Raw genomic sequence first — 16089 nt, forward strand, 5'->3', positions numbered from 1 at the left:
CCCTCGTTTGTCTTTTTACGAGCAATTCGGTGGGTGTTTCTAGAAAAGCAGAGGACGCTTACCCTACCGGTGCACCTAGTTCATGCTCCCATTTTTAATAGAGTCCGAGTTACTCATTTGCTTTTGTTACTTTGTATGTATGATTTTAGTTACTTTGTGTTCTTTGTTGTGTATGTCTGTTTTCCATGTCACGTCTGTTCTTTGTCCCTGGATTGCATTTTTTTGGATTACCGCTATAACCTTGGTTCCATTGATTACTCTTTTAAGTGGAACATGAATGATTAAACATAGTATTGACCGTTACGTTTGTCATTGAAAAAGTTGTGATCGAGATTACAAGGTTCATACATATACCATTTATACAGTTGTAATGCACGTTTTTTATTCCATTACGATGTACTTATTTATATGTACTACTTGGCATTTTGAATATTTTAGGGGGTAGTCCTAAGATAATGGACACAACTCTTACAAATCATTGTAGCGTTTGTATTCAGCATTTTACATTTATATTTTGTAAGCATCAAAGTAACTTGGATTAAGTAAATTCTGTTTCAAATGAAAGCTTGATAGGTTTTTGTGAAATTGAAAATGACAGACGGACATGACCATAAGCTTAATGCTTTGCTCTTCTCTCTGAAAATGTACTATTTAAGCATTTGAATTAGTCATTTGTTGTTATGGGAATACGTGTCATTTGATACACATTTGATTATACTAGTACCCCTGTTTAGTGAGGAATCAGGGACTGAGCCCTTTGTACCTCATGTAATGTATGGTATACAGTTTAACTGTTTATATTATCATGTTTTGGATTTTAGTACTCCGGTCAAATATCAGTTTCATATTCCGTTGAGATAACACGTCCCAACATTCATATAGACATAAATTTTTGGTGACATCAAATGGAAACAAGACGATCATGTGCAGTAAAAAGATGCATTCAGACCTGAACAAATTCTTCACACCTATAAGGTAAAATTTAAGCGCTCATATTAGTGATTTTACACTTACTGGACGGCATCTGCTATTTTAACCCAAACACCATGAAACCAGCCGAGAGAAATAACTTCCCAAAATCCCACAAAGAACACAGAGAGGATACCTTCTACTTAGTCCAAGAACTTTTAACGTACTTTAATACAGATGTAGACAAATTACGGAAGGCCTGTCTTACCTTCTAAAGGTATTTGTGGACACCATAGACGCTATAGGTGGCGCTTTAGGCCCTTTGAAAATGCATCAATCACCTTTGCCTTGGCCTGAAAACTTGTATTTCAATCTTTATTTCTGAAAACAGAAACTATTACTAATACCAATACCAGACCATCGTCATCGATGCAAGCCTTAACATTTTTATAAAAGCTACGATACGATGTTCCCGCAATGCAAGACATGTGCTGAACCATGTGCTGAACTCCATCAAAACGAGTGTCACCGACGACGAACGAATATTAACTGGAACGTGGGAAATAGACGAAGTACAGAAACCTCTGTGAAATGGGATATGAACTTAAATAGATCAATGAAGTCTGATATTTTGTTGAAACAGAGATAAGACCTCAAAAAGCGTGGCGGTCAACTTTCTGAATAGTTGAATACGTTTCTAAAAATCAAGCAGGAATCGAATGGCTGGTCAGATTGGTGTTAGACCAAAGAAGACAAATACAGATGCATCAACAATCATTAGGAACAAGAGAGAATTTTCGTCGAGTACAAGAATATAATAAAATAATCCCTGTATGGCAAATATCATATTGAGGAGTACAGGGTAAAATTCGGACAGCGGTTGAACATTTGTCATATTAGTTACGTCACAGAACCGGCTAAGTACTTCGACAGGTTAACAAGTGATCAGATTGACATAAATAAAATCAGCATCAACACAGATGAAATAGTAGAAATGTAATAGAAGTTCAAACATCAAATTGGGCAAGTTCAATCATTGCTGCACGGCTAAGCCTCTACTTACAATGTACAGTTACTTGAAAAAAAAATGGACCCCGTTCTACTAAAAATGAACACCATGAAGCGATCTAGAGAGACGTCCTAGACAACTTGCATGTTATTGTGGTTATTTCGTGTTCTTTTGTTGTATGTATCAATTTTCTCTGTCTGGTTGTTATCCCTGGATAGTGTTTCCTTTACACTGGTCGTTATTCCTGGATAGTTTTCCCATTTCACTGTTAGATTTCACATTCCATACCTGTAAGTACAGTTGCCTCACATTTGTAGCATTTAACATGTAGAGTACATAATAACATTATATTGATATTCATAATACAGCATAATTATATTTAAATGAGAAACTTCCAATTTAATAAACTATACAATTTGTTTTTAACGTACTCAAGTAATATTTCAAAATTGTTTTACATCTAGCCAATTGAATCAAAAACTAGTTTCCTTTATTACTTTAAGAGTGAGTCATTTATAAGTGCAACAGTTTTTGCACTTTAATTTATTTTACACATTGCTGTCATATTTTTTCACAAAGTAGTTTATCGATTAATTGCCTATATATACATATAGGGACCAATGCTCAAAACAAACTGAAGAGGGAGCAGTAATTCTTAGCATGACGAGGTGCAATAAATATCAACTTTTGGTTTTTATATTCGTCATAATTTTCACGAACGTGTTGTGTTCCAACTATAAACAATGGAAAGGTATGACCATGTTTATTTCTGTAGTGGTTTGATTTTTGTTTTGTCTTTTTTCAATCATGCCTGATTAAGTCCTGTTTAAACCAAATTAGCAAGAAATTCTTATTAACATAAAACTTAAAACTTCATGCATCGTTTGCAAAACAGAAGGTTTAAAGATGTACAATGTATATCTTGTGTACACATTTTAGTAAACTTCAGTATTTCAATATTTTCAGAAATTTGTGCTTTACCACGAAATTTGTTTCTTAAGTTAAGTTGTGTTTACTTTGCACTTCAATCCTGTATAAGCATACATGTACTGAATGTGCAATATCTAACTGTTTCGTTTTCTTTATTCACTGCATGTGGACCTTTTTGTTAACAACCCAATAGTCAGACTTGCATGGCCACAGACTTTTACATCACATATTCCTCACTGGATCTTACCGTATCTCAAAATTGGAAGCTCTTTATAGAATAGGCTTCGTTCCTTTATTAAATATTTTGCATTACTAATGTTGCTCCTTTGGAATACTCTCTCATTTTTATGTTTTTACTATATAATTTTGATTCTTGAATTTCCTATGTATTTGGTTCTAATTTTACTGCTGGGAGGTTACTCCTTGAAACGCGTCTAAGTATACCGCTTTTTAACTAATTGGTATTATCAAATTTTATCATTGGATTTCATATCTTGAAGTTGATATGTTGAACTATCTCTCCATTTGCTCTAATCGACTATGCTTAACTTCCGGAAATGCGATCAAACACTTCTGCTATATTTTTGTTCGTTTTTTTTCAATCATCTGACATGTGGTGTGATTTCAATATCGTTCCGTAGGGTCTTTAAAACTATATATTTAGTTACTCACCAAGCACTTGTACAAAAGAGAGAACGCTTCCCGTTCCGGGACATCTGTTCATGCATCCTTTTCGCTGGATATCAGATTGCTTTTTTTAAATTTCTTTCTCTCCGTGGTTCTCGCGAGCAATATCAACATATATACTGCAAAATGATGTTTCATGGGTTAATGGTGTTGTATTTTGCCATAACAAATGGATAAATTTAAATTTGGAAAGAACAGATAGTCACGTTTATCATAAGGTCTCGATTTTAAACTTCTGTGTGAGGTTTATGAAAATTTATATCAAAGTGAAAGTAAGGGAACCAAGGTTATAGCGGTAATCAAAAGAATGTAATCCAGGACAAAGACATAAACAAAAAAGACATAAAGTAACTAAAATCATACATACAAAGTAAAAGAAGCAAACGAGCAACTAAAAACTGGGAGTAAGGACCAGGTGCATCGGTAGGGTTAGCGTCCTCTGTTTGTTTTAGAAACACTCGCCGAGGTATTAAATGTAAGGAAACTAGTTTAAGAAGATAGGTAGGATACCTCATCCATGTAACATAATCTGTAACTAGAGAGTCGTGCCGGTCGCAACCATTTTTGCATGTATATTCTTAATTGTACAACAACCTAGCCTTGTGCTTAAATAGTAACAGATTGGCCAAAATTGACACACAGTTTGTTTCAATATATATTATAATGTTCCGTTTAGAACAAATATCCTACAAAGTTTACATACTAGATAAGACATTCAAACGTTTTTACAACATTATCCTCAGTATATTTCTTGTTAGAATCCGCATGATTTTTAAAAGCATTTTTCCTTAGAAAGCCGTAAAGGGTCTATAGAGGAGGGTGACAATTGATAACGCGTAATTACATATGTATACGCCTGATATTAAGATATCGTCTTTAATTATCATTTGTAACTTATTGGCATTGTTTGGAACCATATTACAGAACTTTAGAGAAAACATCACTTTTTTATCAAATTAATTTTAATGTTGAGATGGACCGACTACCAATGAATTTCTCTCCTTCTAATATCAACTTATATTTCAGGAAATGCAAAATATAAATCATTCCTAAGAGGAAGACCAGGTAAATCAGTTTATTTTACTCGTTCCTTATTTTCCAATTTCCAAACGTTTGGTCTTTATTTTAGTTTCTAAACTATCTTTGGCTGTATCTTGAAGACAGGCGGTGTCGCAATTTGTAGATTTTCACGTCTACTTAATCAAAAATCAGTGTACACAGTATGCAAAACATATATTATGATCAATCGACAATGTAAATAAAGGATATTGACACAATTACAGAACTAATATATTCTAAGCAATACCAGAAAGGAGAAGTAAAAATTAAATCAATATAACAATTGGCACTTTCAGGGCGAAAACTGGATAGCTGTGAACCATTGCAATTGTCCAATTTGAAACAGGATTTCCTCAAATAAATTCGTTAAGGAGATTTTCAAGAAACTCTTGTCAAAAATTGCTCAGATGTTTATTTGATACTGGAAGGATGATTTTTGAAAAGGCTTCAGATTTTATGTCTTAATAAAGTAATATCCGAAATATACGCATACCTATAGTTCATATGTGATGGACATATTTTTGAAAGTGTATAAAGGGTATATCACTGATGTTGTTTGTGATGTCTCAGACAGCGTGCAAATGCGATATTTCTTTCTGAAAAGCCTTATTCCATTTCAAACACAGCCTTTAACTTAGCAGTGATTTTTAGTTATCAGAGTGTTTACATTTTGTATTCCTACAGGAGTTTACAAAGATATGATAAAACCCCCGCTCTTCGTATGTTGTCAAAAGTCAATCACTTGCGAATAACGCCATTTTCGAATATAAATTTTGAGCCACTTATGTTTCAGACTCCTACTTATACAGGGATTCTTTCAATTTCTTTACCCATATTCAACTGAATTATTGTCTATGATGTTATTGTGTTCAATGTTGCTGAAATACCGTGTCTTGTTTCATATAAATTCGTATAGATAACGGTCCCAAAAACAATAATATATGAATGTGTACAGATTCTACTAAGGACCTAAGGCCAACGGAAGTAATTTTCTGTGTAAATATTAATCGGAACTTCTCAGTTAAACACGCAGCAGTGTGTATATTTAAGTTTTAGAAATGAAGATTACCAGTACACCTTACAAGTGCGCACGGTACAATTTGTTTTTCTTCACTAGAAATATTCAGATATCGTGATCATAGTTCAGAAGGCGTCCACGTGAAAACCAGGGAGTGAGTTTTCTTTTTTAAAATGTTCATATATTTCATCATAAATGCACCCTTTCTCAAAGTTGAATGTTTGTTTTTAATTCACTGCAACGGTTAAGAGAAATAAATGACATAGAAAAGATTGAATTCATTAGAAGAGAGATAACTCTTTCTTTCGATTGCTTTCTTAAGGAAGTGTAAAATAAGTTTCTGAGCCATCTATTGTCGAAAAAACTTTACACTATTGGACATACATACGATATAAACTTTACACAGAAACAAACCCTCCGTGTGTCATCCATATCATATGAACTACCTGGTTTGTAAATTTAACAATTAAATATTATTTTGATTACCGTTGTTTTTTCCTTTCATTTAAAAGAAATATGATTTTCGATCGATAAATATATCACATATTTTCCTTTTTATATTTTAAATGAACCAGGTCCTAAAGTATTATACTTTAGAATTGTTTTTTTTAATTTTAGTATTGATTAGATATGGTACAAATTTTAAATGAGAACTACATCGAGCTCAAACATTTAAAGTCGAAATCTTCCTTTCCTTATTTTGCTGCATTTTTCTCAGGTGATAGCAAATGTTATCCTGCACGTCAATGTTATCAAATTCAATTTAATTAAAAACATGATTGCTTTTTTTGTAGCCATGGGTTGCCGATGCATATTAGATGAATCAAAAATAAAGACGATTGTTCGTAAAGTGTTGGCTGAATCAGGTTAGTTTATGCATAGTCCTGAAAAAAGTAATCATCTAGTTTTCAAAATATGCAAAAACACCCTTGTGATTCATAATAATTCAACGTAGTATTAAGATATCTAGTGAAGAATTTTGTAATGTTATACATGTATGCAGGGGTAATAAACGTTTTATCATTTGCAACAAAATCCGATTAGTTGTAATGTTTAGAGAACACAATACATTTCTACGTATTTGTAAGTACTTATAAAAATAATTAAAATTTTCGAAAACGTTAACTCCTATATTTTTTATCGCTTGATCATATTCATCGGTTCATTTTTTCACTTGTACTATTAGTAAACAGCGTACATGTACAAATAACCAAACACTTAAGAATTTTTATTATGCAAAACTTTCTATAGGCATTGGTCTGTTAATCTGTTTTATCCTAACGATGCATAAGAGGACATACAATGTACCTAGCTATTCAGCAGTAGTTTTCATTGATAGCTTCTGTTCATGAATATGTAAGGAAAAGTGAACACATTTGAAATGAATAAGATCAAAATTATTTATTCCAAAAATACGTTAAACCCTAGTTCTCCAAAACGGTAAATATCTTTACAAAAAGCGTTATTCTTAAAATATCTTTATAAAGAGCATTATTCTTTATTGTAAATTCATTACATCAGAACGTTTGTGATTCTTTCTTCCTACATAACAATTTTATTTTAAATAAATTTTGTCCTCCTTTACGCCAGAGTTACATTCTTCACACAAACCACAAAAATGGTAGCAGGTACGATTTTAAATACTATGAATTAATTCATTGCTATCCATAATGTATTGACGATTTAAGCACTAACAGAAATTTCAGAAATTTCATGTCTATCGATTGGTAAAATTTTGTAATACAATATGTATTCATGTTTCCCTTTGATCTTTGCTGAAGTTAATTTCAGAACGTTTTACTTATTCAATATATATCTTGTAGACAAATATTATCTTATTTAAATGTCGTTGAACAAAAACATACAATTTTTCGAGAAACTTTAAAAGAAAGATATTACCACTTGATAAATAAACTGTTAAAGTATTGTCCTGGGAAATTCATGGCAGCATCTACCACATAATGAATACTACAGAAACAAAATACCGCTACTTCCTCGTTCATTAAACTGTAATCATTTTTCTTTTTGAACTCTGTGGGTCATCAATATATAATATCAGTACAGAGTGTTATTATTAATTCGTATTTACCAGCTCAAGAAACACAGGTGAATCGTCTGGTACGTTTCATGTGTAACAAGTAAAACTCATAATTATTCGATTGTGCAAACAGCTCAATATCGGTAATATATAAATACAACTAAAAACTATGACAGCCACTTTTTTAATAACAGTCTATTTTTTAATTTTTTTTACGTTTTTTTATAGTTATGTTGTGATGTCGACCAATAATTACTTGGTCGGTTAAGTATTTCTTTTATCTTTGGTGCAAGCCATTTAAGAATGTTATACCATGTTAAGTATCAGTCTTTCTGAAAATCAGACAGAAGGTGATTCATGCATGTCAAAAACCCACCGAGTTCAGTTTAATTTGTTGTTCAGAATCAGTTACTGATCACAAACCCAGTCTTAGTTTTTCATTTTGATGTTGCGATTTTGAGATAAAAATATATAGATTGTACAAGAAATTGATACTTTGCAAGAGTTATCGTTCTTGATCTGGTTCCATTTGGTTGATTGTAGTTGGAGATGAATGCATGATTTTCTCCAAAGTGCAGATCTTAATACGGAAAAGATTATTGTTATGTAAAAATATAGCATTTGTAGACAGAAAAACCATCATTCGTTCTGTAGGTTTTTTCTACACCATGAATCACTTTACCATTGGCAGTGCCTGAATTTTATGTGGACTGGTACTTAAAACAACATATATTCTGCGAAATTTTGTCACTTACTTTTAATAGTCAAATAATCTGGTTGTTAAAAAATCTATAAGAAGCAATATTGTCTAAGGCTTATAAAGCTGTCAGATAAGGTAGGTATTACATATTTGGAAATTATGCCTTGATGTGGTGGATTGTAGAAAATCCCCTTTAATTTTAAGCACAGGATGAGAGCTACAAAATTTCACACTCCGGTGCTTCCTTCTTTTAATTAAAAACTGTATGTATTCCTTCATTACTTAATACAAAAAAAAAATAGAATTTTATCATAACTTTGTAGTAACCACCTCAACAACTACCGATGATTCGATTGGTAAGTATCTTTGTACTAAATGATATGTTATTCCAGTTAGCATATTTGTTTAAAAAAAATGAAATGTGAAGATTGGTCAAATATAAATTTCTTCCAGCAAAATCTTGTATAGCCTTATTACAAAACAGCTTCGGTGCCCCATGAAACGTAAATGTTGGTGGGGGATTTTGATACTGAAATGTTCACAAACAGTCGGCTTTTATTGAAAGAATGTAAAAATACATCATGACAATATTGCGCATTATTTTGTAGAACCCACTACAGCGACTCAAAATGAAGTCAGCACATGTAAGAAATAGTTACTTTACTTTTATTAAAATTTATTAAATAAGGTTTTGTGTATAAAGGTACAACTAAAAGTATAATGACAGTTCGAGTTGCAAGGAATGTACATTTGTATTTTGTTATATTTTCATCGAACAGTTTAGTTTTCGAAGCCTCAATGTGTTTTTCGTATTCACATCTTTATCGGTTTAGATATAAAACCGGGTTTATGATGTGGTATATGGGGGTTATGAATGGGGATGATAGATGGGGGTTGGTGAAAGTGTATGGGAAATCAAGATTTTGAATTGGGAGGATAGCAAAATTAGCTTTAAAGTATTAATTCAAATTAAAACATTTTAAAAATAATTGGAAATAACAGTTTAAATGCTGCCAAATCTAACATATAAAAAATTCAATTGGAAAATGGAGATATTTGATTTTTTTAAAGTGAAATGGGGAAAGGAACATTGGGGAAAACTGGGGAGTGTGTATGTTGTAAATAGGAAGTTTAACTATATACCATTTTCCGATTCTCAATTCATATTGTCCCTAATCCCAACAGAAAAAATCTCAATTCCCAATATAATCCCCTTTGCTCGTTTCTATATCGAATATTTACATTTTCCAATTCCCAATTTCCTACAGAGAAACATAGATTTCTTATTCAAAGAGTAATCAAGGGAACCAAGTCTATAGCGGTAATCAAAAGAACGCACTCCAGGGACAAAGACCAGACATGGAAAACAGACACACATAACAAAGAACATAAAGCAACCACAATCACACACACACAATAACAAAAGCAAATAAGCAACTCGAACTCCAAAAAAAAAATCTCCATTCCCCATGGATTTTCTATTGCACCTTTCTATATATTGAATATTTGCATAGTCATATTCCCCATTTTCCATAGAGAAATCCCCATTCCCTATTTAAAAATTTCCATCCCCTGTTGAATCTCAATTAGATTTTTCATCAATCATTTACAATATCAAATTCAATTTAATATTCAACATTTCAATCTCTTTTCATCAAATTTAATATTTTTTTTAAAAATACACTATCGCCTAATATCATTGATTAGTTATTTTAATTTGCAGTTCCCGCTACTACAACTACGCCTGCAACGACGACTAGTAAGCATTAATTAAAAAAAGAGTTAATGCATTGTTATTCGAATGTGTATATAAGTTTAACTATAAAAATGAAAGGTTTAGACTGTTCATTCTCAGGTACAAGTATTGACTTCAGAGGATGTTCATGCAACAACCAGATAAGAAATTAACCTACTACTGTTCACTTCGTTCTACGATGAAAAAGAAATAGTGCAAAATATACAGTTTTTTTGGTTTTATGTTTGTTTTGTTCTGTTTTCTTTTTCTTTTTTTTTTTGTTTTGTTTTTTGTTTTTGTTGTGTTGTTGTACAAGCTCCTAACGGAAAAGTTGAAGAGACTAAGAGCAAATCAGCAAAGGTCCTTTGTAAAACGTAAATGTCATTGGAAGACATTAATAGTTAAATCATGATCTCTTAGTTAAATATTATTTCAAAGAATACAAATATTCATCTTGCGCTTTGTTTTGTAGAACCCACTACAGCAGCTGAAATTGAAGTCAGTACATGTAAGAAACTGTTCCTTTTTTTTAAAAGGATTAGGTACGATAAGGCCCATTCTCGGCTACCTTCATGACTTGAAATTAGAAATTTGAAAACGAACTTTGTTTCTGTTTTTGTGAGTGTTAAATAAATGAGATTTAGCACGTTCAACCATATTGATAAGCATATAGTCTTTCAATGATTGAAAAAAAATAACAATCATATAGTGACATAATTAGACTTTAATATAGTAACCGTATGATTCTGACTTCTAATAAACCATGTGGTAGAGGATGTTTTACAGTTATTCGTCAAGTTACACTTATGTTTTTGGAGTTTAGCTAAAGTTTTGTTGTGGTGTCACCCTATGAAATATTGGAGTAATTTTGGAAAATAGTTGGTAACAACTGTTTCAATGCAGCTGTCAAATCAAAAAGGTATCATGCAAAATATTCCAAACGTTCCTTTCAAAAATGCTTGTTTTATGAGAAAATTAGTGTGGTACAAAAAAAGAAACATTCGTCACCTTTCACTTTGGCTAAACGCGTTCTTCTCCAACTGAATATGTGAAATATCACTGAACCCATGTATTTTAAATGTGTAGTTCCCACTCCAGCAACTTCCCATTCTTCGACTAGTAAATACATTGTTATTCGAATGGGTATAAACGTTAGAAATGAAAGGTTACGACTGTATATTCTCAGGTACAATTGAAAAAAGAACTAAAGTACTAGTCCATATGAAAAAAAGACACTGCCTAATGTAGAGGTGATTCATGGTGAATGAAAAAAAAAATTCGGTCTACATTTTTGGTAAAATTATTCATAACGATAGTCAGTCGTTATGATCTGATTTTTTTTAGAAAACCATACATTTATCCTCAATTAAATCAACCGAAGCAAACCAAATCATGAACAATACTTATTGCAAAGACCCAAGTTCATACACAATATATACAGCACCTGAACCGATCCGTGCAACAAAAATTGCGATCGATAATCGATCACCGATCAGTTTCCAGTCAGCCATCGATCCGGCAAACCTATCCATTAGACCGATGATCGTATCACGTGCCCACAGAGCGGTCACTGTATTTTACGTTTTTTGTTGTTTACTTTTTCAATTTTACGCATATTTACATAATGTAATAGATTTATAAACATCAAATTACGCTTTAAGTTTACATTTCTTTTATTCCAAACAAATCGTACGTCATTGTACATAACAAACTGCGGTCAGATCAGTCACTGTTCATCGGTCAGCGATCTGTCAGCGATCAATCAGTCAACGGTCATCGATCCGTCAAATCGGTGCGCGGATCGGTTCATGGACTGCATATATATTTTTGTTTTCTCAAAAATACAACCTCCTGTCTGATTTTTAAAAAAACTTGACTTCAGAGGTTTTCTACTAAAAACTATTCCTTTCGTTACACAATGAAAAAGTGCAAAATGTACAATTTTGATTGAATTTGTTGTTACTGCAGCTCCCACTGAAGAAGCAGTTGGTAAGAAATTAAATGTTGATACAGTATGATGCAATATTTTTATAGGCATAAATACTAAAAAATCGGTTTTCAATGAATGTGACTTGTTGGAAATTATAAAACACAAATTTACTTTCAGGACCGCAGTGTGTTTTTCCAATTCATTCCTTTGTGATTATTCAATTTAAAAAATACAAAATATACACATATAATTAATAATGTTCATATCTATTTAAGGACAGCATGGATAGGCTTGTTTCCTACATCTCGCTCGAGAAGAAATATTTACGAATATCATTCCTACTCATACTTAAGTAAACATTAATTTATAGATGGTCGTCACATAATTAGATTCTAATATGAATACAGTTATATTCATCGTAAACTTTGAATGTGGCATCCTAAGCCTTAAAGTAAAATAGTTCTGAACTTACTTATTGTTCCTTTGTAGTTTCCTCAAAAACCACTTCCCCTGTCTGGATTGGTATGTATTGATTTTTGAAACGCTTACATTGTATACAAATACGAAAATTAGCCTAAAGACGAAAAGAGAAAATTTGTAATTATTACAACTAACGAAAAGTTAAATAATCAAAACAGCGTGCTCTTTATAGAAAGTGAATGTGAATGAGGTTTATTGAATATTTATGTCCACTTCCTTTAATGATCTAACATGAATATAAAACATACACATTTTGATGTTTTGTTTTTTTTTTCTTTTCTTTTTTTTTTTGTTGTAGAATATCCTACAGAAGAAGTAGGTAAGAAACTAAAGTTTTAATACATTTTGATGTATATATCAATTGAAGGTACTTTTACAAATCGATTTGCAAAGAACATACTTGTTTTCATCATTTCTAAGACACAAATGTGTTCATAGCTGCTAATTCCTTTATTCAATTCTTAACGAGTACTTTTTTAATCTTTACAGTGTATTCAGTAAGCATACAAGTATGGTAAGTTATTTTATTAGTCAAAGTGATGGTACACTATTTTTAAAATGGGATAAGAACAGTAAAATATATTTATCAACATAGTAATCAAGAATATGGAAGAGTTTCCAAATCCCATTAGATTTTGTGTATGAAAACAACTTGGTATGACTCTATTTGAATACTGTTGAAGAATCTCTACTGTCTTACATGACACCACAAGTGCTTGTTCTAATACAACATAGAATATTGATGAATCAAATTTCATCAAAAAAAATATGGAATCGATGGGAGGCCGCAAATTTGCGGTGTAAATGTGATCGCTCCCGAAGCGGGATTTGAACCTCTTCTCTGCTTTGACAGCTATTTCAACACCGCCTGCATTAAGTCCAACGCTCTAGACCAGTCGGCAAAATAAGCTATATAGTTTTCATTAATCGAGTGATGCTTCCTCGTTAGTAAATCTAGAGTGTGAACATAAGCACATGTTGTATAATTGGAAAGCAGATTTGATAGGACTACTTCTAATGCTATCAGGGAGGACAGTAGAGGATCTGTATCGAAATACAGGGATGTCTAATGGGATGTGGGAACTCTGCCATCTTACCTGCTAGTTCATTGCCATATATACATATACATGTTGCATACATGGCTATATATATTTATTGTTACTTTGGTACGACTTTAAAATATCATATGCCATCTGAATATTTTCTTAATTATTTTATTTTGATTAAAATTTAAGACAACGGATATTCTTTCTACAAAGTTTTGTGGTTCATAAATCGAAAATTCACAGCGTTTGCAGAGCTTACACTTTGCCTGACAAACGATGTATATCTTAATCAGTTTTAAAGTCGCAGTACATGAACTTGATATGAGTTTTATGACATTTAAATAAATGAATATTATTTTCGTTTTAGAATTACCAGTCAAAGTGTCGAGTCATTGAATACAGAAACATACAGATAGATTAAAGAATAAATCAAAATGTTTCCTTCATTACAAAGAGATTTTGAACGACTGCCGTGTTTATCTTAAGATTATCCACTGGAATATAGCTTATTTAATGTTCTTGTCTGTTGACCGATAGGAGCAATCATAATAACTTGGCACGTTAATGAGCATATACAAGGTCAAGATACTTAAATTACTGGCCGCGCAATTACAGTTAGATAGTGTGAAGAATGTCACAACTTTTTAAAATAACAGTTACTTTTTCTTTTGACCAGATTGTCAAAGATATGTGTTAATACTTCACGGACATTTGATTTTTGTAGTCTGTGTGGGTAAATTGTATCTGTTCATATAGTCCAGTTCTAGATCAATTCGCCCTTTACGGAGGCCGACAGGTAAATATTGTGTACCTTCCTTTTTTATCACGCTTTATTTGTATTCAATACATACTCAGTTCCTGTTTACCATTACATTGTGAATGCACTTCAGGGATAGGCAGTGAAAGTTTAACGACCTTATCATATACTACTTTAGGATTATATCAAAATTTCGAAAATTACTCAATGCAATATAATTGAGGTAGGACTTTCCCTGCCTCAATGAAAGAAACTTATCTTTGTAAAAATAAAAGCCAGTTGCTTGGTGGTGTTAAGTCCAAATGTAACTGGTCGGTTTAAACCATATTTGGTAACTTCCAATGTAAATTTCAGTCGGGTCATTTTTTTCTATCATACTGAAGTTGTAGTACGGCAAAATCTTCCGAGGATCCATTTAGTTCTTCATCATAACTATCAGTCATAATAGCAATAAAAATATCTCTGCTGAACTACTCAGGATATTGATATGTGACTATTGTGAAACTACATAACTATTTTGTTATCATTTCAAAAGTCAAGTATTTCTTCAGGTTTTTGTCACACCTGCCTAGGATATGCATATTTGTAACATGAACATACTGAATATCAACCAACCATTGCAACTAATATCTTTCACAATCACGTTTGTCCTTAATATAATACCGACATGCAGTAAAACTTCCATGTTGATTTTAGGTCAGGGTTTTAGTCAAATGTGATGGTTTTTCTCCAGACATTCATCTTGATTTTCATACAAGATCTTTTAAAAAAACTTCTCTTCAAATTAGTGCCATATTAACTGCTAAGAGCTTGTAGTTCATTAATTGTTATGACTTAGATATGGCATAGATCAGATCATACAGTAGTTTAAATCTTTTCACTATAACATAAGAATATAAGATGCAATATAGAAATGATTATATATTATCAAACTTAGAAAGAAAACAAATATAGTTTTAACAAATAAATGTATTATTTTATTTTTTGAAATATCGTAACAATAATATGCAGCCAATTAAGAAATATTTACCAATTTCTTAGATACACGCCACAGTTTGATGCACAAACATAGTCTTATTTGGTATTGCCATCTTCAACTATATATCGACGTCGATTCCTCCTGTCCCTTGCAATACACTCTATCTTTGTTTACTTATTGTTGGAATCAGACCTATGACATTGAAGGGTACAAATTAATCTTTTGTTCTATACACACGATTCCTCGATGCGTTCCAAAACTTTATATTTGTTTGTACAATACATCAAACAATACACTGATTTGTTTGAAACTTCATGTAGAAACTCACAGTATCATATCTAATATGTTTTAACGTTTTAATAAATAACAATTTTAACAATAATTATTAACACCTTTTTATAAAATGTTCGATCATAGAACAAGTTCGTCTGTAGTTGTTTAAAACGTTCATCTATAGATGGTTTTGTTTTCAATCATATCCTACTTAGACAAATAATTATTATCGTCTCTAATTTCTTATATACCTTACTTATTTGATGAATCAATGAAAAAAATCACAAATTCTGAATATGTTCTTCATACTAAGATACCCAGTTCTTCACAACGTGAATTTTTTTGTCTGAATGATTTATCATCGGGAGTCGTAAATAAATGTTATGGCATTTTCTGTGCTTAATGAGATATACGTCCCAAAATATTACAGCTTTAATCGTTAAACCGCCTCAACAGATCAAGTTAAAAAACATCAAAAGTTAGAGTACGCAGATTATGGAATAAAAACGTTCGAACAACGTTGAAACTGTTGAATTTTA

The 16089-nt window shown here is 31.8% G+C and overlaps 1 protein-coding gene across 2 annotated transcripts; it reads left to right on the forward strand.

Annotated features, from left to right (window-relative positions):
- The first annotated feature begins 2564 nt into the window (after positions 1-2564).
- On the forward strand, positions 2565-13982 carry LOC148619938 (uncharacterized). 2 transcript variants are annotated; one of them, XM_088576970.1, is made up of 12 exons: positions 2565-2669; positions 4562-4600; positions 6407-6478; positions 8674-8706; positions 8959-8994; positions 10074-10109; positions 10558-10593; positions 12054-12074; positions 12505-12537; positions 12794-12814; positions 12985-13009; positions 13909-13982. In XM_088576970.1, coding segments are annotated over exons 1-12 (444 nt in total). In that variant the 5' UTR covers positions 2565-2578; the 3' UTR covers positions 13910-13982. The 2 variants fall into 2 exon arrangements, with proteins under 2 accessions (XP_088433096.1, XP_088433097.1); XM_088576971.1 differs by lacking the exon at positions 8674-8706.
- Positions 13983-16089: the final 2107 nt, after the last annotated feature.

The sequence above is a fragment of the Perna viridis genome, chromosome 4 (assembly GCF_037379345.1).
Source record: "Perna viridis isolate PV_CMFRI_1.1 ecotype Kerala chromosome 4, ASM3737934v1, whole genome shotgun sequence".
In the NCBI taxonomy this organism is placed as follows: Eukaryota; Metazoa; Mollusca; class Bivalvia; order Mytilida; family Mytilidae; genus Perna; species Perna viridis.